The 22684-nt window shown below is 37.1% G+C and overlaps 3 protein-coding genes across 4 annotated transcripts in view; 1 reads left to right on the top strand and 2 right to left on the bottom strand.

The window, feature by feature from the left end:
- Positions 1 to 369: 369 nt before the first annotated feature.
- On the bottom strand, positions 370 to 4538 carry LOC108668661. Its single transcript, XM_018155904.2, has 7 exons — positions 4401 to 4538; positions 3546 to 3890; positions 2885 to 2945; positions 2112 to 2256; positions 1249 to 1320; positions 779 to 912; positions 370 to 389 (listed from the first exon to the last, which is right to left on the bottom strand). The coding sequence occupies exons 1-7, from the start codon at positions 4416 to 4418 to the stop codon at positions 370 to 372; spliced, it is 795 nt and encodes a 264-aa protein (XP_018011393.1). The 5' UTR covers positions 4419 to 4538.
- A 1577-nt stretch (positions 4539 to 6115) lies between these two features.
- Positions 6116 to 18956, top strand: LOC108668663 (ras-related protein Rab-23-like). The gene is made up of 7 exons (XM_018155906.2): positions 6116 to 6148; positions 12651 to 12894; positions 14225 to 14346; positions 15788 to 15950; positions 16791 to 16873; positions 17342 to 17499; positions 18092 to 18956. The coding sequence occupies exons 2-7, from the start codon at positions 12814 to 12816 to the stop codon at positions 18205 to 18207; spliced, it is 723 nt and encodes a 240-aa protein (XP_018011395.1). The 5' UTR covers positions 6116 to 6148; positions 12651 to 12813; the 3' UTR covers positions 18208 to 18956.
- The window catches only part of LOC108668662 (protein wings apart-like), a 20889-nt gene continuing 17058 nt past the window's right edge, over positions 18854 to 22684 (bottom strand). Inside the window, exon 13 of one of the 2 annotated variants that reach the window (XR_001930612.2) lies at positions 18854 to 19434. Coding sequence is in view for 1 of the 2 variants with exons in the window: in XM_018155905.2 (XP_018011394.1) it covers positions 21322 to 21420 (99 nt within the window). In the remaining variant the exon portion in view is untranslated. Of the gene's footprint in view, positions 21421 to 22684 lie in introns of both variants that reach the window. The other variant, XM_018155905.2, reaches the window with a different exon arrangement.

Below are 22684 nucleotides of genomic sequence, written 5' to 3'. Positions count from 1 at the left end.
TTTACTCAACTTTCCACTATTGGAACTTAACATCCTACTTGGAAAAAACATATGCTGTATTTAATGGTGCGTAATTACATGCTTAGCAACCGTTTTTCGCCGTGTTTGGCTGCTCTGCTGCCGATGGAGAAAAACTGATGTACATTTTGATAATTTAACAACTCACCTGCCTGAAAAGCCTTGGATAATCAGAAAATTTACCTGCACATCTTCAAAAGCAAATCTATATGTCTTTACCTTCCGAGGCTAACTTAGCTTCCGGTCGATATTTTAACCCTTTATGTTCTCAGCTTCAAAAGCAAATCAATGTGTATTTTGAGGTCTTTAGCTGCTTACCTTCCAAGGCTAACTAAGCTTCCAGTGGATATTTCAGCCCTTCATGTTCTCAGCTTCAAAGCAAATCATTTAATTTTCTGAATAATTTTACTGCATAGCTTCCAAAGCAACTTATCACGTTGGGTGCGACACCACACACCAGGGCTGTCAAATGGCCTAAAAACGGCCAAGTCCGCGGACAAAAAGGAGTACATTATTGCGCGGACAAGTCCGAGTACATTATTGCTTAAAATGCAATATATTCCAGTAAATTTGTATCTTCCGGTGCAAAAATTAAATTTTATTTTTTTTTTGTACATTGTAAAATTTAATGAGCAAAAATTATTTTTTCGTACTTGGTGAAATTTAATGAGGAAGTATTTCCATCGTAAAGTTTTGTCGACCAACTGAAAAATAAACTAAATCGAGGACTTTGTCCAGAAAAAAATTCCCTGCAACCGACCCTTGAATCGTACCGCACTCAACGTTGCAAAAAACAGCGCCCCCGGAATTATAATCAACGTAAGCAGGCGCTTCAGCATAGCTTGAGCTGAGACCGTTGCCGGTCTTTGGTGGCCTTTTTGGTTTCTGGTCACCCTGGAGAAACATTCCCTTAGTTAGTTTAACGGCCGTATTTGTTACAATTGTTAAAAAAATTGTTATTTGTATTTGTAAAAATTGTTAAAAGAAGTATTGTTGTTACAATACTTCTTTTAGTATTTGTTACAATTGAAATGGTTCCACCGAATCTGATGTAGTGCATCACATTCAACAAAAATTCACTTCACTTGTCAGATTTATTTAAATGGTCAAGGAATTGATATATAAATACATTACGATTCTTAGCGAACTTTTTAAATGCAGGAATAGAAGAGTTTATTCGCATCGTTTTGCGGAGTGACTGAACTCGTAATTAAGAAAAAGAATGAATACCTTGCTTGTTCTTTAACCGTGAAGAGGTGGAATTTCTGCCAGCCAACGCACACTGCCACGGCCATCATCTCCCTTCAAATTAAAGCAAATTTTTGCTGACATTCAATAGTAGAAGTGATATTTTTTCAGAAGACCTAATATTTGAATATTAGCGTTTGAATTTTCGAGTGCGTTTAAACTATTGGTCAGTCTAAATGCTTTTCTTAGTGGAAGTTTGTTATCTTCATATAAATTGTAACTAAAAAAATCAATTCTATTAAAGTGTGTCACATGTTACCTGATTTATTTGATACAATTTAAACCAAGCACATGCACTGATCATTTGATCAATTGTCTACCTTGATACCTGAATATTTGATATAGTGCCTTCCTGCCTGCATGAATGTGCGTACATATGTGTTTTCATATGTATGTTTACCTGCATGCATAATTATTCCCATCTATGAATAAATATGCCTACATGTTTGAATAAGTATGCCAATTATCAAATTTGTCTCACTGCCCGTATTTAAGTATGCTTACCGTCTGTATAAGCATGCACAGGTATAAATGTGATTACTAATGCGAATAATTACATCCATTTATGATTATTCCTACTCGTATGTATAACTATGCTCGTGTATAAACATGACCAAGTATAAAAATACATTTATACCTGCCTGTATAAGCATTCTCATGTATAAATTACATGAGAATGCCTATACATTCTTTTATTCATTAGATTTATTATAAATTTATTATATATTTCATTTAATTAATTTCATTTAATTTATTATAAATAAATTACGCCACCTTCATGCGTAAGTTATGCCTATGTGTAGATATTCATACCTGCATTCATATATCTATCTAGATATTCATACCTGCCCTCCTGGAAGTTGAGAGGGTTGTAGGTAACGTCGTAGGTCTGCTTAGCCATGACCACGAGCAGTGACGTAGCCAGGAAGATCAGCAGGCATATCGCGCTGCCCAGGTACACGCTCACCAGCGAACGCATGCACACACCATCTTACAATAATATTAATTACATAATAATACATAATAATAATATTAATTACATAATAATACATAATAATAATATTAATTACATAATAATGCATAATAATAATAATAATCACATAAGGCATATCGCGCTGCCCAGATACACGCTCACCAGCGAACGCATGCATACGCCATCTTACAATAAATATCAAGTTTAGGCCGTGAAATTTGTGAAATTTTATATAAAAACGCAAAAATTTTATACATTATGAAAAATATACAAATTTTCATATATATAAACAAATTTAATAAATATAATATGAACAAACAAGGAGAAATTTTTTAAAATATATCATAAATAGATAAGAAAAATTATAAAACATTATAATTTTTGAAAAGAAATATGAATGAACAAATGACTATTATGACGGATATTCATAGTTTTTCGTTATATATTACATTAATTTTGTTTTATTCACGAAGTGCGATTAGGTTCAATGCAAAATGGTTTTGTTCGAGTTTTATATTGGACACGAATTATTACTTGCACGCAATTCATCCTGTTAATAATGTTTCACGATAAATATTTGTTACTAAATCATAATTTGTGTTGGCATCAAACAAGTCTTTTGGGTAATTTAATGTTTGCACTCACCGATGAACGTGACTTTGAGTGTCGAGAGCAATGTGATAACGGCTGGCACCGTGAACAAGGGCTGTTGAAACAGAAAAAATGAAACCGTTTCATTGTTTGCTTTATTAAAACCGTCGAATGGAGAACAAATTCCGCGAGTTTTATATATCGACTATAATTGACAATTGTTGGTGAAATTCCAGATAAAATTATTCAGAACAATTTTTAAATTATAGCGACGCGTTTTTGATTGAATACCTGCCTTATTTGAAAAAGTTGAAATTTTCATTTTATAACTTGGGTATTAAGCCAAATAATGAAAGATACTACCATATGCGGGGCTCTTACGAAAATAGGCATAGTATATATATTTTTAACAGTAATTTCATTATTTATCCCGTTTCAAGTTCTTTTTTGCAATGTCGTCAAGGTATCCTGACACCTGTTTTGTATAATTTATTATTGGTGTAATAAATGAAAATTTAGATGTAATAAATTCTCCATAGCTCGGTTAAGTACTCAGGAACTCTAACTTGGGTGCTCAGAACCTGACTGTGACCGACTGGGATATAGTGATACGCGTCTCTGGGGATACGCGTCTTTGGATGAATTTATTCCATAAAAATATATCTACCTGTTGTTTATACCAGTATCACTATTCATATATAATGTTTTTACTCACAATCCAAACCGCAGCGTCGGGTCGCTCTATTTGCTGCATGCCCACAAACACCAGGACTGCAGCCATGATTGTGTGAAGAAACCTTAACTTCCAAATGAAGAATTTGTTACATACTTCTTCACTGCAAATTTCGTTGCCTTCCTGACGGTTCTGGCTCAAGGGGGAGTAATCCATTTCTTTACCAATTATTTTAATCTCTTCTGGAGTATTGCTGAAGCTTGGCTCTGCTTGATTGACAAAGCTCAAATCTTCGACCAGAAATCTCTCTTTTATGATGTCGGAATCAGAGCTTGCAGTCGAATCTTTTTGGGCTCGTTCCACCTTCTCGATGTCAAGTGAATTCCACTGTAATGAAATTATCATTTATTAGCGGGTTAATCAGGCGTTGCTAGGAAAATTGTGTCGAATAAGTAGCAGGTAAACAAGGACAAGGTTATATAGCTTGGGACTAGGTTTAGGTTACATATGCCAATAATGTTACACGTTGTAACAAACTGGTCAAAATAAGATTGTAGAGAAGATGCAATGCGATCGCCTCTCTAATATCATGCACAAACAAACCATCAAAATTTAAATTATATAAATATTAATGTTGAATTTCCTTGGCATCAACTTTCGTGGGCACACGAATGGACATATATGAGTTTTCGCGAAAAAACGCGAAAACGAATGTTTCTAAAGTGATTGCATAGTTTTTTTTATTGAACTTCGAAGTAGATATTTATGGAACGAGCTATTGTTGTTAGAATTATAATGTCACGTACTCGTGTATACCACACACTGAACAATGTTTAGTCATTTTAAATGCATAGTACATTATTATAGGTATAACTGTATAATCTACTAGCTCCTCACCATCGACAACGCACACATGAGGTTAAATCATCAGTATTAAGAATTGTTATTTTTTAAGGATTCAGCAATTATTTATTTCTTGTATAGTTTACACGGGTAATATATGAATCTCTGTCCTGACACACCGCAGCTCTGCAAGTGCTTCTCAGTTCCGTACAGCGATCGTTGCTGGTCAAATTGACGTGGTCGCCATGACGGACCGCGGTCTGATATGTCTAACAAAATCTGTTGCTTAGTGACTCATTCTAGATTATTCGTATCTCCTTGTTTCTTGGCATATTCATAATATGCCAAGCATATTATTCATAAGCCATAATTCATTTAGCTATATGCTAATTCATTTAGCATATTCATAATATTATTCATAAGCCATAATTCATTTAGCTATATGCTAATTCATTTAGCATATTCATAATATGCCAAGCCATAATGTAATATAATATTTATTTATAAATGTGACCTTCCTAAGTGGCTCTAGATTATTTACATACTCCGAATATGATGGTTTNACACTCCGGGGCTGACACTCCGGGGCTGACACGCCGGGGCTGACACTCCGGGGCTGACACGCCGGGGCTGACATGCCGGGGCTGACACTCCGGGGCTGACACTCCGGGGCTGACATGCCGGGGCTGACACCTGTCTCTTATACACATCTAGATGTGTATAAGAGACAGACATAGCATCGGGTAGAAAGCCCGCTTGTTACACTCTCTAAATATCAATCTGATATATATATTTTTTTCTAAAAAGATTTCTGAAATTTATCGACGTTCATTTCTGCTAATAGGGCACAGAATTCGGCGCTTAGTCTTTGTAAGAATGCTTGCGCAAGATGAATGCGAATGATTGGAATGAACTCTAAATATTTTATATTGTGAATTCATAATGTGATCCCATTGAAGAACATCTGTCTAGAAATCATCCATAATTTAGCAGTGAAAATTTGACTATTTAAAAAATGAGCTTCAAAAATTATATATACGATATTTTGCTGTGCGATTTCCTTCGTAGTTTAGGCGTATGTTTCATGGCAAAACATGGAACTTATTTTGATATCATAACAAGAATGCCAGTAACTAGTTACGCATGCTTGCGATGCTATGCAGGGCCGACTTTAATTTAAAGGAAAAAATTGCTAGACCTAGTCTTCTAACTGAAGTTTCTGTCTTCTTCGCGGCCCGGCGGCCCCCGGCCCATGAGTCCCACTCCCATCCCATCCAGTGTTGCCAGATGTGCCTTTTTCAGGCCAAATTTCGCAGATGTGGCCTTTTTTAAAGGCATTGGCCCGACAAAAATTAATTTGGCCTTTTTATCCGTTTTGGGCCTTTTTTATGAAAAGTGTAATTCCCGTTTTTTTCTGATAATTTGGTCCTTCAATTTTAATTAGGCGTATTTTTCATGGCAAAACATGGAGCTTATTTTGATATAAGAAACATGCCAGCAACTAGTTACGCATGCTTGCGATGCTATGCAGGGCCAACTTTTAATTAAAGGAAAAAATTGTTAGACCTAGTCTTTTAACTCAAGTTTCTGTCTTCTTCGCGACGGGTCGCGGCCCGGCCCATCCCATATAACCATATTCCCATCGGCCATGTCCCGCCATGATGCCATCAGTCCATCACTGATCACTCGGTTCACTGACTTCACTCCCATCACTCAGTGCATGCTAGAACGTGGTCAAGTATGGCTGTGTCATTTGGAGAGCTGATCAACAAGCTTGTAGAGAACCGGCAAAGTTGAAGCTCGTGCGTTAAGTATCGTGAAATGTGAATGACTATATTAATTCGTTCTGCTCTGACATGTTGATGTATTTTTTATTTAAGTGAAATTTACTTCACAAGCTTTGCATTCAAACTTAACCCGTTTGTAAAGTCCAAAACAATAACTTGATAGTTGAGTTGTGAGAACTTGCAAGTGGCAATTTCAGTTTTCGACAAAACCCAAAATTGAAAGAAGCTCGTGCATAAACATATTCTATAATCGCTCGTCTGCCGGTCTGCTTTCAATCGAAAGACAGATTTTAGGGAATTAAATGTGGAAAGTTTCAGTATCCTACACTCTGTTTACAGGAAACCTCGAAATATCGAGTTGTTTACGTTGGATCGTGCAATTCTCAATTTCTCAGCATGGTTGAATTGCAATGTGCATTGGCCTATGTTTGTGAGGTTACTAAGGTTAGTAACTTAGTAAGGTAGGTTTTTTCGGACTTGATAGTCAATCGATTGTCCTTATAAAAAATTGTACACAATCTTCACATTTTGCAATTGGTTAATGCTATGCTCATGAAATGAATTCATTATGAATGTACATACTACATAGTAAGAGTACCGAGTAGGCTACGTGAATGTCAAGTCGTCAACCATAGCCTCAGCAGTAGCTATCCTGTAACCTGTTAATATTAGTAATAGTATTAGGTGTCAGGGCCCACTTATTTTAGATAACTATTTTTCAATGCGTCTTTGAATAACATTTGAACTGGGGGATTTCGTGCGTTTCGTTGAGGATGGGGTTGATTTTGACTTGAGTCTTGACTCGAGTGTGATATATTTCGTGTGTATTTTTACATCTCTTTCTACATGAAATCAGCCTTAACCTGCCGGATATTTTGATAGTTTTTTAAGGTCATATGCATCTGTACAAAATTTTATTTGACGAAAATTACAAGGAAACTAAAGCAATTGCCATGCGATGTCCATGGCCAAACTTAGGCACTTCCTGGAATCTGGATATCTCTAAGCGGTTAATCTTGTTTGCCAGCTTTGCGCACAATCTTTAATCGTATTCAAATGCTAAAAGCCAAACAGCTAATCGTGTCGCCAATTTTGCGCACAATGTCTAATCGTCTTCATCTGCCATAGTATAGACTGTTAAACACTACGGTACTTTCAAAAAAGATTCCCAAGACTAAGTGTCCCTGTGAAACTGTGCGTGTCTCTCTCGCGAGGAAATGATTACATTCGCAAGTGTTTAATGCATTTCAATACTTCAAGCTATATATTAAATTTATTCGGGAAAACGGACAGCTAGCCTTGATAAAAGCTAGCCTAGCCTTGTTTTGGCAATTTTGAACTACTGTTGTTGCTATGTGTATTTCAATATATTAGGTTGTAGACTTGTAGATATAATCTAGGGAGAAGAAAGTACTTGTATCCCTTCGATTCAAGAGATGAGAAAAATTTCATTCAAAGATAAAACATTTTACCTTCAGGCTAAATTCTACAGAAAAAAAAACGAAACATTGCTTATTGAGGATCCAGTACTTAGGTAATTTTTTTACTTTTACCGTATTGCTTAGCTCATTGGGAGCGGAAGAGCGTTCATTGTACCTGATAAATTATGTATCATGAGGTAAAAAGTCGGGCCTCCGGCAGCGTGGCAGGTACGATAACCGTTCGCAGCGACAGCCGCAAGTTGCATTTTTTTGTCCTTCTGTTGCTTCCAGTGCATCAGATTACAACTGGACTTCATCGCTTTTCTCAAACAAACCATCGGTCATTAGAACTTCGAATAATTAAAAAATAAATGAAGTTAAAGCTGCTCGTATTAGTGAATCTAAAAGTTGAGGTGGCTACTGCTTCATGTACGTGGGCTGTCCATGTTGATACGTAGGTTAGGTGCGCCCACACTGTTGCAGTTCACGTGGGCTCGGGCACTCTGCTGTGGATGCTAGCTCTTTACTGCTGCAGGCTTCCATCTCGAGTGCAGAATGCTCATGTCTTACAAAGAACTGCCTTTTTAGTCCGAACTTTCAATGGACTTGTCTTCCGAGTATGCTGAATTTTCATCCAGACGTTGAGTAAAGATTAAATTCGCGAGTTAGCTAGTTTAATCTCGTAGAATGTTCGTTCAGGGCAGGAGACAACGAATGATGAATTATGTTGTGCACCGTCGCTTGACGCTGTGAAGTTAAACGTGAAATAATGTTCAGTATTTATAAACTATACTATGTAAGGGTTTATATCGAATTATTTGCATATTTCAATCATAATAGGGGATCGGACATATGCTGTCACGATGACAAACATACTACCGTATAAGACGGATGTGCTGGAGTGGTAATGCACACATCTGTTACACGAAGTTCGTCCCAAAAAATTTCAAGTTTCCACATATGCTCTCCTTTCAGTGCGTTTTTGTTATGATTGCTAGCATTCTGTAGATGGATTACTGTTTTGCTGGAAATAAATGTAGAAAGCAAAACGTCGTACTTCATTTGTCTTGGTTTCGCTGCTCGTCGCAGCTTTCCCTCTTTACTGATGGTTGTTTCTTTTAACGATTCTTGTGGTGAGGGAAATCGCGTTCAGTGCTGTTGACACTCGGACACTCCATAGCGCTGCCAAAGTCGTGCATGTTTAGTGAATTCAATCTGTACGATCAAATATCTACTTATAATTTACAATATTTCTTACTGATTTGTCCGTATTCGCAGAATACAACGTTTCAATGGTGTAAGCTATAACCCTTTGTAAACCGAAATGTAGGTCGTGGCGCGAAGTGCCGAACTGGATCGAATTGAAAATATTGTACGTATACACCTCCGTGATGTATGTAAGCCTGCGAGTGTAAGACAACTTTCACGTGTAGCTGAACTAATCACGTTTCAATCGACCCATGAAATGAATACTCGTAATCTTAGCGTAGTTTTTTTTTTTTGTACGTCCATTTGAATGATTCCCCCTTAGAATTATATTTAATTACAATTTTCCATAACTATTTAAAAAATTTGAACTATTAGTCCAAAAATATTTTTCACTTACTGGTGAAGAATCACCAGCAAGTTATTTATTTTGTACATATTGAAATTTTTTTTTTGTGCTTGCCGTGTTTCATTTGCCTGCGTGCATAGAGTGGAGTTTTTTTGTTAGGCCTTTTGCGATAGCCAACTTCCAGTGACCTCTGACTACGTAAAAACCTGAACACTTTTTCTCCCGCTCATTGCTCGAAAAAAAAGCAGCGCCTTGCAAGATTTTGTGTTTAAAACACTACTTAGGACAGCTAACTCTCTGCCAAATTGATGGCAAAAATTTTTTGTCTGTGGAAAAAGGAAAGGATGTATTTACTAACGTTCAATGAAAAATTAGGCTGTTCCGCTCAGAATAAAAGTTTTTTTTGTGGGATGTATATTGCAAGGTTTTGCGACTTATGCTTTAAAATGAGATTGCTGGTGGTATAGGTATAGAAGAGCCATGTCTAAAAAGAGACTCCTCCATTTGCAGATAGTGGTTTTTATTTTCGGGTAGCCTAAAGCGTTGAGCCGGAAAATTTTCCGTTATCTCATTGAACAGAAATTTCAAGCCTCCCATTCTGCCTAACCGGTCGATTGCGTTTTGCGTGCCGACGCAGCTATGAAGTCAGGACACCCACCCGGCCGGCATGACGCGGCAGCCGCGACTAACGGAGCAGGCGCGACCTCAAGTCCACTACGGGGAGGGGGAGATGGTTAGGCCATCCATGTACCGTCATTAGTCTTCCTTCCTCAAGAAATTTTTACACTTCCTATGCTTATTCTACTCGACTTTCTGATACTTGTAAGCATTAAGGAAGCAAGCGGCTGGACGGAAGGCTCATATGGGACAGCCTCATTACCTTCGAAATTTAGCTTCTGTAAACCTTGAATTTCGGGTGAGATATTTTCATGGTAGAATTTTTAGCCCCGGAGAAGAGCTGATCTTTGAAGTCTTAATTGCGCTTCCATTGCGTTTATTACAACACTTTTCTTTAACTTCACTTCTTGTTTGTCTGTTTGTCTGTCTGCTACAAATCATGTAATCGAAATTTAACTCACTTCTACTTATCCTATCGATCTGAAATTTTGCACACTTGCGTAAAGTTGGAGACAATGCATGAATCAAATGACAAAATAAATAATTTTAGGAATAAAAATGTTTTTTAATATTAAAAAATGAAAAAATAATTTTGTCAACTACAAATTTCTTATAAGTGATATTTGACACACTTTTACCTGTCCAATTGATATGAAATTTTGCACACTTGTGTGAAGTTGGAGGCGATGCATGAATCAATTGACAGAATAAACAATTTGAAAAAATTTTATAGGTATATTAAAAAATAGAAAAATTAATTTTTTAATATTCGAAAATAAAATAAGAAATTCATTGTACATCTGTAACATTGGAAACACTAGATTCTTTAGAAGTGTTGTTTTTAAAAAGTAATTTTTAAACGTATATTATTCCGACTGTCGTCAGGCTGCTGCATGAGCCATCCGTAGTCGGATACTGAAGCGTAATCAGAGCGTCCTTTATTTGAATGCAAAGTTGATTAGTTGATAATAGATGATAATGGTTGATTAGTTGGCAATGATTGATTAGTTGATAATGGCTGATTAGTTGATAATGGCTGATTAGTTGATAATGGTTGATTAGTGGGTAATAGTTGATAAGTTCATAATGTTTGATAAATTGATTATGTTTGATGAGTTGATAATGTTTGATGAGTTGATAATGTTTGATGAGTTGATAATGTTTGATGAGTTGATAATGTTTGATTAGTTGATAATAGATGATTAATTGATAATAGTTGATTAGTTGATAAAGATTGATTAGTCAATAATGGTTGATTAGTTGATCATAGCCGATTAGTTTGTAATAGTTGATTAGTTGATAATGGCTGATAGGTTGATAATGGCTGATTAGTTGGTCATAGCTGATAAGTTCATAATGTTTGATAACTTGATAATAGTTGATTGGTGAGTGTTTGATATTGGTTGATTGTGAATATTGCTTGATTAGATAATATTGCTTGATTATAAAGTTAATTTTGTTTAATTGGTTGTAAATGGTTGACTAATTGGTAGTGGTTGATTGGTGTATTAAAGTGCGTTCCTATGTGCAAGTTAATTAATACTCTTTTAATACGTATATTGCCTACTATAAGGAAGCAGATTTTTGTGGTTCGTGAAAGAGGTTGAACTGATTGATTTTCTCAGGCTGTTTTACAATGTTCTTGTAGTAACTTCCTCTTCAGGGTATGTGAGTCTTTGTTTTTCATGAGTGTGGGTCACAAGCAAAACGTTGTGAAAGTATAGACACCCTCTGACACGACCTGTGGCTCCAGCTATTATGACTTGACCTCACACAGCTGTGCTTTACCAAGTTAACCTGGTGCAGATGAAACTTTGACTGGAATATGATTTTTTTGTATTGGAAAATTTGGGAAGTGGAAAAATATGTCATACTGGTTACATGAAGTCAGATGAAATCGTAGCAAGGCTAAGTTTGTAATGATTTAAATTTGTTCATGTATCCCTCATCTCAAGTTTTACCGACTTTTCTGTATAAACTATCACTCATTCCTCACGAGAAATAAAATTTCTTCTACCGTTCGATGAAGTTGTCGGAGCAGAACGGGGATCTCTCAAATGGTTCTTACATGTGCACATTTTTTTCTTTAAGAGGTTCCGGTCTGTGGAGCGTCTTTCTCGATCGTCATCGTCTGCTTGCGCCGCAAGCTTTTATTCTCACCGCGATCAGTTGTGGGCAATTAAATAAAAATAATTCAGTAAAAAAATGAAAATTTCGATACATTTTCTCTCCTTATGTTATTGCTGAAATTTTATTTTATGAGACGCTGATTTGCACGAGCGTCGGCATCAAGATTCTCGATCTCTGCGCTCTTACATTTAAAGGTCTTCAAGAAAAATATTTTATGTTGTAACCTAGTCGATTTTCTTAGTTGGCCGGTTCGCGCGTTTCACTAGAAACAACTATTGATTTGAAGTATACTGTCTAGAATTAAGGGCTAATTATTGGTAAATTACTGTCACATTATAAATCTATCAGGCAATCATCTTTAAAAATTTACGTATTGAAAATATTCATTTATTAATATTTTATTCATAGCATTCGTTGATGTACGCGCACCTGCGCCCGTACGTGTGAGAGACAGGCCCTTACCCTGAACAGCTGGCGGGCGCGACTAAATTGCTTCATCATGCAAGGTCAACGTAGAAGTCCTCGCTCAATAACAGAAATGTCAATACAAATCATGTATATTGTATGAACACGTGCCTCTCTAACGTCTGTGTTGTGTGCTTTGAACAAAAGATATAATCTGGTGGAGCTGAATGGAGCCTTGAACGTTCTTGTTTATAAAATTGACTAAGTTAAGTGAGTGTAAACCTTGGTGAATGGTCCTCAGTAGAATTAATTAATGACCGAACGCTCGTTTATGAGAGAATATTTTTCAATACTGTTAGTGTTATAATTCTCTTTATTTTATTTCCAGTGGCTTGCCAAAGGCTGTATTAAATTCGCGACCACGCTTTATAGTGAATTTGTACGCTCGTCATATTAAGCTACGTTTTCTGAAAATGCTGAAAGACAAACTTAAGAAAAACCAATAAATTTATGTGCCATTTGTGTGTGGAAGTGCGACTGCGGAACTGATCATGTACATCGAAGACCACTTTTCCACTGAAGGCCCTGCCTTGAAATGCGCCAAAGAGGAGGACGTGGGTGTTGGCATCAAGGTGAGTGCCTGGTGATCGCTCCGCTTGTTGGCATCAAGATTTACAGTTGTTTTCATTAAGTTCCAATTGTTATCAAGGTGACTGCTGATCGTTTCAGTTCTTGGCATCAAGATTTAGAGTTGTTTTCATTAAGTTCCAATTGTTATCTAGGTGAATGCTGATCGTTCCAGTTGTTGGCATCAGGATGAATGATGTATGCTTTATGCTTCTAGTCTCGGTTGTCAGCATCTCGATGAGTGGTGATCGCTTGGCGCTATAGTCTCTACCGAGGTGAGTGGTGATCGCAAGGCGCTAGTCTCTACCGAGGTGAGTGGTGATCGCTTGGCGCTATAGTATCTACCGAGGTGAGTGGTGATCGCTTGGCGCTAGTCTCTACCGAGGTGAGTGGTGATCGCTTGGAGCTAGTCTCTACCGAGGTGAGTGGTGATCGCTTGGCGCTATAGTCTCTACCGAGGTGAGTGGTGATCGCTTGGCGCTAGACTATCGAGGTGAGTGGTGATCGCTTGACGCTAGTCTCTACCGAGGTGAGTGGTGATTGATTGCCGGGTCAGAGCGACGTTACAAGTTTTTCATCGCACTGATAAGCATGATTTTAAATAGCAGTGATGAGATTAGCTCGAGGTGAGTTACTTCCAGGAAGAAGCATTTCTTTAAAATATTCAATGGCTTGTCTTTAGGGTTCGTGAGTCTATTGTTTTATATGCAAGAATTCTCTTGGACAGATTTGATTTCCGATACGAGATGGACTCGATTATTGATAAGTAAGAGAGACGGCTTCATTAATTAGTTACTAAAAAAAATTAATTTTTACATTATTTGTCTGTGATTTGAATTCATTTTTAGCAACAAATGTAACACTGCAAATTTATCCTTCAATATGGACGAAAAATTAATCACAAGGTCGCATCCTTTTGGACGAAATGAACTAAGCTCCAGTGACATGTACCATCAAAATGTTCGTGCAAATATCGTTTTTCTTGCAACGTCCAAGAACAGGTCCTCATTTTGCTATTGTCACATGTTATTATCGTGACTCAAGTTTTTTCATAATAAATTATTATATTATTAAAAATAATTTTAATTATTATTTAGTTTCCTTAATTATGTCCTGCACTATTACCAGTCACAAATTTCTTGCATAATGGACTTGGAGAAACCTATTCTAACGTACCAATTTGAAATGGTTAGCAGTGGTACATTGAACGATGTGTGCTGTGGGAAATAATTATTTACAACATCGTGAACTTGAATTGTCTTTGTCTGTGTTTTTATACTGAGAGTCTTGAGTGTAGCTAGAAAAGTATAACATTTTGCTGCTCATCGTGTGCAGGTTGTTGTTGTGGGTAACGGAGCTGTGGGCAAGTCGTCTCTGATCCAACGCTACTGCTGTGGCACCTTCAGACAGAGTTACTGCAGGACTATTGGCGCCGACTTCCTGGAAAGACACACTAAGTAGGTTGTTCAAGATAATCGAAATATTTCTGGAAAAACGCTAAAAGTAGGTTGTTCAAAACTATCGAAGCATTTCTGGAAAGACGCACAAAGTAGGTTGTTCGAGACAAAGTATTTCGGGAAAGACGCACTAAGTAGGTTGGTTGTTCAAGACATTCGAAGTATGTAGGTTGTTCAAGACAATAGAAGTATTTCTGGAAAGACGCACTGAGTAGGTTGTTCAAGACAATAGATGTATTTCTGGAAAGACGCACTAAGTAGGTTGTTAAAGACAATTTAAGTATTTCTCGAAAGACGCACTAAGTAGGTTGTTCAAGACATTCCACGAGTTTCAAGAAAGACGCACTAAGTACGATACGCATGATGCTGCGAGACTTTCGACGGTCAGAGTAAGTCTTTAAAGACTAAAATCTTGCAAGACCGACTTGCAAGACGCAAAAGTTGATCATTCAAGATATCGCGCTGATCTTCGGAAGACAATACTATAGCGCTGCTGCAATTGAAAAATACAGTTGAAAAGTACTTGAAAATAACTGCGTTATTAGTTAGCGTTTTTGTCGAGCATGCAATTGTGGTAGGGTACAGAAAAATTATTTCCTATTGTTTGCTGTTGTTGAATCGCCTACCTCAAGCAATCTTAATATTACGTTAGTTACTTCGAACAAGTTTGCTATTTTATAATGTTCAATATCGAAAATTTATTATACATAAGAATTAAATCATGGTTGAAATAATTCAACTACGACATTAATATTGCAAAGTTCATTATCTGGAGTTTACCCCGTCGGCTGTCAATACTAAGCTCAGCCTACACTCAGAGAAATAAGACAGGCCTTGTCTAAATATCATGCACTTCTTGCCCTTAAGTGGATCATCCTGACCCAATTTGGACCGCATCAATGCTACGTCCGTTCTCTGCTTGTGTTGTGGATATGATAGTGGGTCTCTATTTGGACGATATGACCCATTATTTTTTGAGAGTAGCAGCGGGTGATCTTGAGTTCGCCGTTACCGGTACGTGGAAAACTGCAGTGATCTGGCAAACCGATTTTGCCATAAAGTTTCTTGAGATACGAGTATGAATTTTTTTTAGTAAAAACCACCGAAAAAAGATCCCACCAATGGTGTTTTGCTGACCAAATAAAGAAATGGTAATAATTAATCCACGGTCTTAACAGGCACTTGTTTTGTGCATAAATAATTTGTTGTCTTCGGTGTATGTTGTCTCCAGTTTTCTGATGAAAAATTCTGGTCAGCCCCGGTTATCAATGGCGGATGATCTCTTCCGAGCACTTCAAATTTTACTCAGCTTCAAATAATTCCATTATTAGTAAAATATCATTGGAAATATTGTGCTGATATAGCTTGCAATTTGTCTTGTCATGCAAAATGAATGCTAAATTTGAACTGAAATGAATTAATTTCAAATGACACCCACCAGTTGCGGTGGGCGCTCCGTACATCTGATGCTGTGGGACACGGCTGGACAAGAAGAGTTTGCGACCATCACTCGCGCCTACTACAGAGGGGCGTCCTGCTGCATACTTGCATTCAGCACCACAGATCCAGAATCTCTCGCTGCCGTCCCCTTCTGGAAAGAGAAGGTTTTGTGCTGGGCCCAAGCATACGTGTCTTTAGTATGGTATAGCAGTGTTGGTGCTGAAGAATAGGATAAGCTTGGCCTGTCGCCGATTCTTGTATTGTTCTTTTTGAGTAAGCTAAGTACTCATAAGAAAATTCTTTGTGATATGTTCCCTCTCAGAGGGCTTTCTGACGCTGGTCTCCACTTGTCGGAAGTAGTAAAGCAATTCGCCTTCACAGAACATTTTTTGAGCAAAGCCTAACGGGGCTTGCGGTATCAGACTGCGGCTCGCTGTTGTGGGGCTATGTTTGTTGTGTATTCTACAAATAAACTTGACCTCAATAATAGTGTAGGCAAGATTTCTTACATTTTATTTTTCTGTTTTATGCTATTGACCGTAAGTGCGGCCTCGTGTACATTGTAAATGTGACTTAGTTCTTATCAGTTTTCTACTATTGGCACATATCGCTAAAATGCTATTACAGCTTTTGTATGTTGCCGTTTGGCCATCCAAGACGGGGTCCTCTCTTTATGAACGATGAATAAATTTGCGTTTAAGAAATTTTTGATGATAAAGACTTCTCATTATGCTGATTATGTTCGTATTGCGCCATGTGCCAGATACCTCTATAGTCTATAGCCAATGCGCCCGCGAACCTCTTAAATAGGTTGCAGTATAGGTACTGTTTAGCTGGGTTTTGCCCGTTACCTGTTCAGGAGAATCTTTCTTAGTCCCATATTAATATCATTTGAAAACTTGATATGAATATACATTGATGTTGACTAGAACCTCTTCAAATATATGACTAGTTTAGGTATTTATATAGTGTTCTTGTGTACTCACAAATATATGCATTTCCAGGTTGAGCAGGTTTGCGGACAAATACCCACTGTGTTGGTGCAGACTAAAATCGACCTTCTAGGAGTTACTGCAAACGTCAATCAGTAAGGGGCAAAAATAAATAAGTTACTAAGTTAAATTAATTATTTCAATGCTCATTTGTATTTAATGGATACAAAAATTAACCGGTTAACGTCGTTTACGAAATTGCAAATTAGGAAGAACGCTGGTGATGACACTGCGAAAAACAAACGAGTTGAAACAAATTTCACGAAAGTTGAATGCTTTTAACGCACTCCGAAGGAGATGCAGTAAGCATTTAAATTTAGGATCGCAAGCGACAGAATTTTTCTTATTATTAAATGTCTGCATTTCACACAAATCATTCTATTTGAAAATAGAAATTTTACATTATCATTACCTATGTGGTGCAACTGTTGAACTTCGTCACATGAATTTCTGTTTACAACAATAAAGGACAATATAATTATAGTGGCATGGGAACAAGATGAACAATTGTTGGTCACTCTGTATTAATAAAGACAATTGGGTATCCTCCTATCCACTTCCAGATCCAGAGTAGAAGAATTGGCAGCAGAGTTGGGAGTTAGGTTGTTCCGGACCTCAGCCTTAGAAGACCACAACGTGGACCCTGTCTTCTTGTACCTGGCAGAGAAATGTCTGGAACTCATGTCCAGGTCGTGCTCAGTCGTCACGCCGCTCACCAAAGGTAAAATAAAAAGCAAGACAGTTTGTCTAAATAACGATGCAGTTTTTTTGCCCTCATTTGGGTCATCCTGAAACAGTTTAGCCCGGCAAAATTCAGTATCAGTGCTACGCTCACTCTTTTGTTGTTAAGATAGTGGGTCTATGTTTGGACAATACGGTCCGTGCAATGGTTCGATTGCAAATGAGGACTGGAAGTGCTATTTGAATGTGAATATGAATGTCTTCCAATGATCATGGCTTTCTTTTTGTCTTTATTAATATTAACACCCCTCCAACACGTGGTGTTGCATTGAAAAGTTTGATCTTTTGAAAACGGTATTTTGAGGTATTATTAATTGCAGTTGCATCTTGCATGGCATGTGTGTAAAGAATTAAATGTTGAATGACGTTTTGATGAAAAGCTTAAAAAAATTGTCTGAAATGTGTACCGTAAAGAATAGCATATTTGGGCTGGACAAGATAGAGCTTCCCGACTTTTTTTTTTGTTAATATGCTACATTACAATCATTAGGCCATCTCGATTAATATTCAATCGGTAAATTTTACAGAACAACTGCCCTGTATTCATTTATTTACTGAATTCTCTTACGCAGACATGTTCGGGGCAGCAGATAAGCTGCGCCGAGGTGACACTATCGTCCTGCGGTCCAAGAAAAACGGCAAGTTCAAATTCAATTATATCTCGAGGCCTCCCTGCTGGATCGTCTGAAGTCAAATCTGGTCGTTAGCATTAAGGTGGACACGAGAAGAGGCTGCGCGCGTTGATTTAACTGAGGTTAGATGTGTTTCCTGCTACGCCTTGTTGTGGCATTTTAGGTTGATTTACAATTTCAACCACATTAGTTTGAAATCCCATTTCAACCACATTGGGTTGAAATCTCATTTCAACCACATTGGGTTGATATCCCATTTCAACCACATTGGGTTGATATCCCATTTCAACCACATTGGGTTGATATCCCATTTCAACCACATTGGGTTGATATCCCATTTCAACCAATTAGGTTGAAATCTTATTTCAACCACATTTGGTTGAAATGGGATATTACGACACTAAGCTTTACTCGATAAATGGCTGTAGTATTTACCGTAGATAGTAGTCGTTACATAACAATTGTAGAAAGCTAACTAATAATAAAAAAATCTGGACTTGATGAACATCTTGGTGTTGCATATAACTCTTGAATGGTATACGAGACCGCTACAAAAGCAAGAGATATATATATTCAGTAAAAAAGGTGAAGGAGGTCGAAAAATTACGATCGTCAATGTTCACGTGACAAGAAGCTGATCACGTTAGAAATTATAAGAGCACAAAGCGACGCTTCAATTACGACAGGTATAACAAAAACACGCACGTTTTTACAGTATACTTTGCAATCGCAATGAGAAATAGGCAATAAAATAATTATGTCAAAATTTGTGATGAAAAAATGTTTGATCATGCAGTTGCTTTCCTACCCTTCACAGAAATTGCTGTAAAAAAATTATTCCGTTGCAAATTATGACAGTTATTGTTAGATTCATTCACCTTAGGATACAAAATAGCATTTTCATAACTTACAAAACGTTAAAAAAAATTGATTCATTGATATATAGTACGAAATTGAACTAATGATCCACTTTTTGACCAGTTTCACTATGTTTATCTTCAACAATAGCTATTCATTACGCTCTCAACTAAAAAAAATTCACCCTGGAACGGGCGACGACTGAGCATACGAAACCTAATAATCCAAAAATACATATTCCTCACTAAAACAAAAGCTACAGAATTATATACAAAAAATTTTTTGGTACGAAAAGAACGTCAAGTAATTATAGGACATGCATTCATACTGAAGAACGAAGGAATGAACAGCAACCATCAATCTCGTCAGTTTCTGTTTCGTGTTCCAATTGATTTTATAACGCAACTGTAGATCAATAATGTTACCTTCCGCCACAGCCACTCCAGGAATATGAAATTCTACCTCAAGATTGTGATAAGCAAATTTATCACACCCAGAAGAGAAATGAAGATTTATACTGAATAAATGTGCAGTTTGAAAAAACAACACACGCATAACATAATCACGCAAACATTAGCGGAAGGAATTGAAGTTTCAATCAATAAGCATTCATAAAAGCAAAAAAAGATGAACATTTTTATGTAGATTGATCAGGAGGCTCGTGTGAAGCTTCTAGCAGTCAACTATTTGCAAAAAAAAAAAAAAAACATTACTTGACTCGACTAATGTCTAAAAGAATAAGAAACTTTCATATATATTAAAGTCAGAACTGTAACCCTGATCAAGTGCTGTACAACTCGTTAACATCAACGCAAGAAAACGCATGCCGGCCACTCAGCTCATGAGGAAAAGCATTCCAGTTGTGGTACTGAAAGTCCCATCAAATAAATAAAGCGAAAAATAAGAGATCGTCGTGACTTGGTCACGCAGAGGAGCTATTCAGGAGCTTGGGCTGACACTCCAGATAAATATTTTGGAGCTAGACCTACACTATTCTACGCTCTAACATAACAATAACGGTTATGCTTATTTACATTATAAATTGGAGGTGCTAAGAAAATTTGTACGATTCCTCTAAGCAAACAACTATTTACAGTCATCGCTGAAATTTGAATACATTCCATGTAGAAAACTCCGGACAACACTAACCAGAGGGTGGAAAATATTGACGTCTGTTTTACTTTCACAAAACACTTAATTTGTACCTTGTCATAGCGGAAGTTCCTCACATTACATTGAATTTTATACTCCCGAGTCAAATAAGTACAATTATCAAAACAAGCCCTTAATTATTCAGTAAATTAAATTGTGAGACCACAGTGACGAGTCGTACGGCATGAAAAGTTTAAAAGAAAAGAGCTCGTAAATTCAGTGAGAGCGGTGCTCTATACACAGAACAACGTACAGCACTGCGCATTCTAATATGCACAATAAAGAAATGAGCACCAGAAAAAAACAATCCTTACCCAATCAATTCGCTTGAACATAATCGCCTCAGTGAAGGTAAAGTAGTACCAAATGAAAAAAAAAATCCCCCAGCACATTAAATATCGACGAACGTCATCACAGAATTTAGCATCTATAAGCGATTACAGCTAAGGCAAATTGATAAACCCAATTGATCCAATCCTAGATCATTTTAATGCAAACAAATATAGCCATTCGCCTTTAACATCAACATTTGAATCATTCATGCCAGAATTTGAAAACAATTGTTGAATTTTGAAGAAATATAAGTAATCAAGCATTTTTATTTCTTAATATTATTCTGCAGTCAATCTAAAAACCATTCCGTGTATGTACAACTAGTTTAGGTGCTGTTAACAGTAACAAAATAACTTAAAGCACAAACAATGAAGAGAAAACTAGACTGAGAACACAAATAATTAGTTCATAAATATATATACCCATGCAGACTCAAAAAGAAAATCATCACCTTTAACACAGGCAAAAAGAAAGATCTATCGCAAAAGTCTAAGTAAGTGATATGATAAGAGATACCACGTACTCACTGAATTATAAAGGAAAATGTGAAATATTAAAAAAAAACGTTCCCAAAAATTCTGAGAAACTTAGGTGGTAGAATTCGTTTGCAGAAACCAAAACTTTTCCCAATGGTAGAAGTTGATCATCTGAACAATCAAGATCTCTATCATCAGTATCGTCGCGCCGGTGTCTTCCACATCATCAGTGTCCTCCTAATCACATGTTTAAAATCCGAAGGCATCTACTAAAGAATCAGATGGAGGTTGATCATCTCAACAATCAAGGTCTCTATCATCAGCGCCCTCCATATCATCGGAATCACATGTTTAAAATCCAAAGGCATCTACTAAGGAATCTGATGGAGGTTGATCATCTGAACAATCAAGGTCTTCATCATCAGTGTCCTCGCCCCTGTCCCTCTTTTCCTGCTCGAGGCGTTCGCGCTCAGCTACACGGAGCAGGCGCGACCTCAAGTCCACTACGGGGAGGGGGAGATGGTTAGGCCATCCATGTACCGTCATTAGTCTTCCTTCCTCAAGAAATTTTTAAACTTCCTATGCGTATTCTACTTGACTCGACTTTCTGATACTTGTAAGCATTAAGGATTTGATACTAAGTCCACTACGGGGAGGGGGAGATGGTTAGGCCATCCATGTACCGTCATTAGTCTTCCTTCCTCAAGAAATTTTTAAACTTCCTAAGCTTATTCTACTTGACTCGACTTTCTGATACTTGTAAGCATTAAGGATCTGATACAAAGTCCACTACGGGGAGGGGGAAATGGTTAGGCCATCCATGTGCCGCCATTAGTCTTCCTTCCTCAAGAAATTTTTAAACTTCCTATGCTTATTCTACACGACTCGACTTTCTGATACTTGTAAGCATTAAGGAAGCAAGCGGCTGGACGGAAGGCTCATATGGCACAGCCTCATTACCTTCGAAAATTATCGCAACAGAAACACATTTAAAAGCTGCCATACATGGCAGGTTCAGCGGGGCTATACCGTAATTCCTAATTCAACCACCTGCGAAGTTCTACCGCAGCGTCATATTATACGAACCAATTTATATTTTATGTTGTTCCGGGTGCACGTTTCTTGGCATTGTAATGCCAAAGTAGGAGAATTGTACACTCTTTCAAAATACTGCCGTATAATTTCAAGTAGTTAAACTTAACATGGTCGAAAGTATAGAAAATTATGCTTATCTGCGTAGAATATTTAGAACTGCGTTTAAAATTCAGAGTATTTTTTCTAAAATTAAATCTTCGTTAATACTTGTATTATGTACTTTGAAACTGATGGCAGAGTTGATCTCCAAAACCTTTTTATTTTAAATGGAATGTCACATCGTGTTATGTTTACGCGAACATTACTACATAATTCATTTTCGACAACGTAGAAGAGTATAACTGTTCTATTGTATGCTTTCATCAAGTTTGAGACTTATTATGTTCTTATGCCAATTTCGATATAGATAATCTCTAAAACACCTGACCTTCCCGATCGATACGTAATCGTAACGTTCACCTGACCGTTTAATGATCAGAACTAAATTTATTTTCTAATTTGCGTTCATTGCAATATTATTTAGCTTTTGTAAACCTTGAATTTCGGGTGAAATATTTTCTTGGTAGAATTTTTAGCCCCGGAGAAGAGCTGATCTTTGAAGTCTTAATTGCGCGTCCAT

Source organism: Hyalella azteca, unplaced genomic scaffold (genome assembly GCF_000764305.2).
Source record: "Hyalella azteca isolate HAZT.00-mixed unplaced genomic scaffold, Hazt_2.0.2 contig2281, whole genome shotgun sequence".
NCBI lineage: Eukaryota > Metazoa > Arthropoda > Malacostraca > Amphipoda > Hyalellidae > Hyalella > Hyalella azteca.
This window is presented reverse-complemented; position numbering and strand designations above follow the sequence as displayed.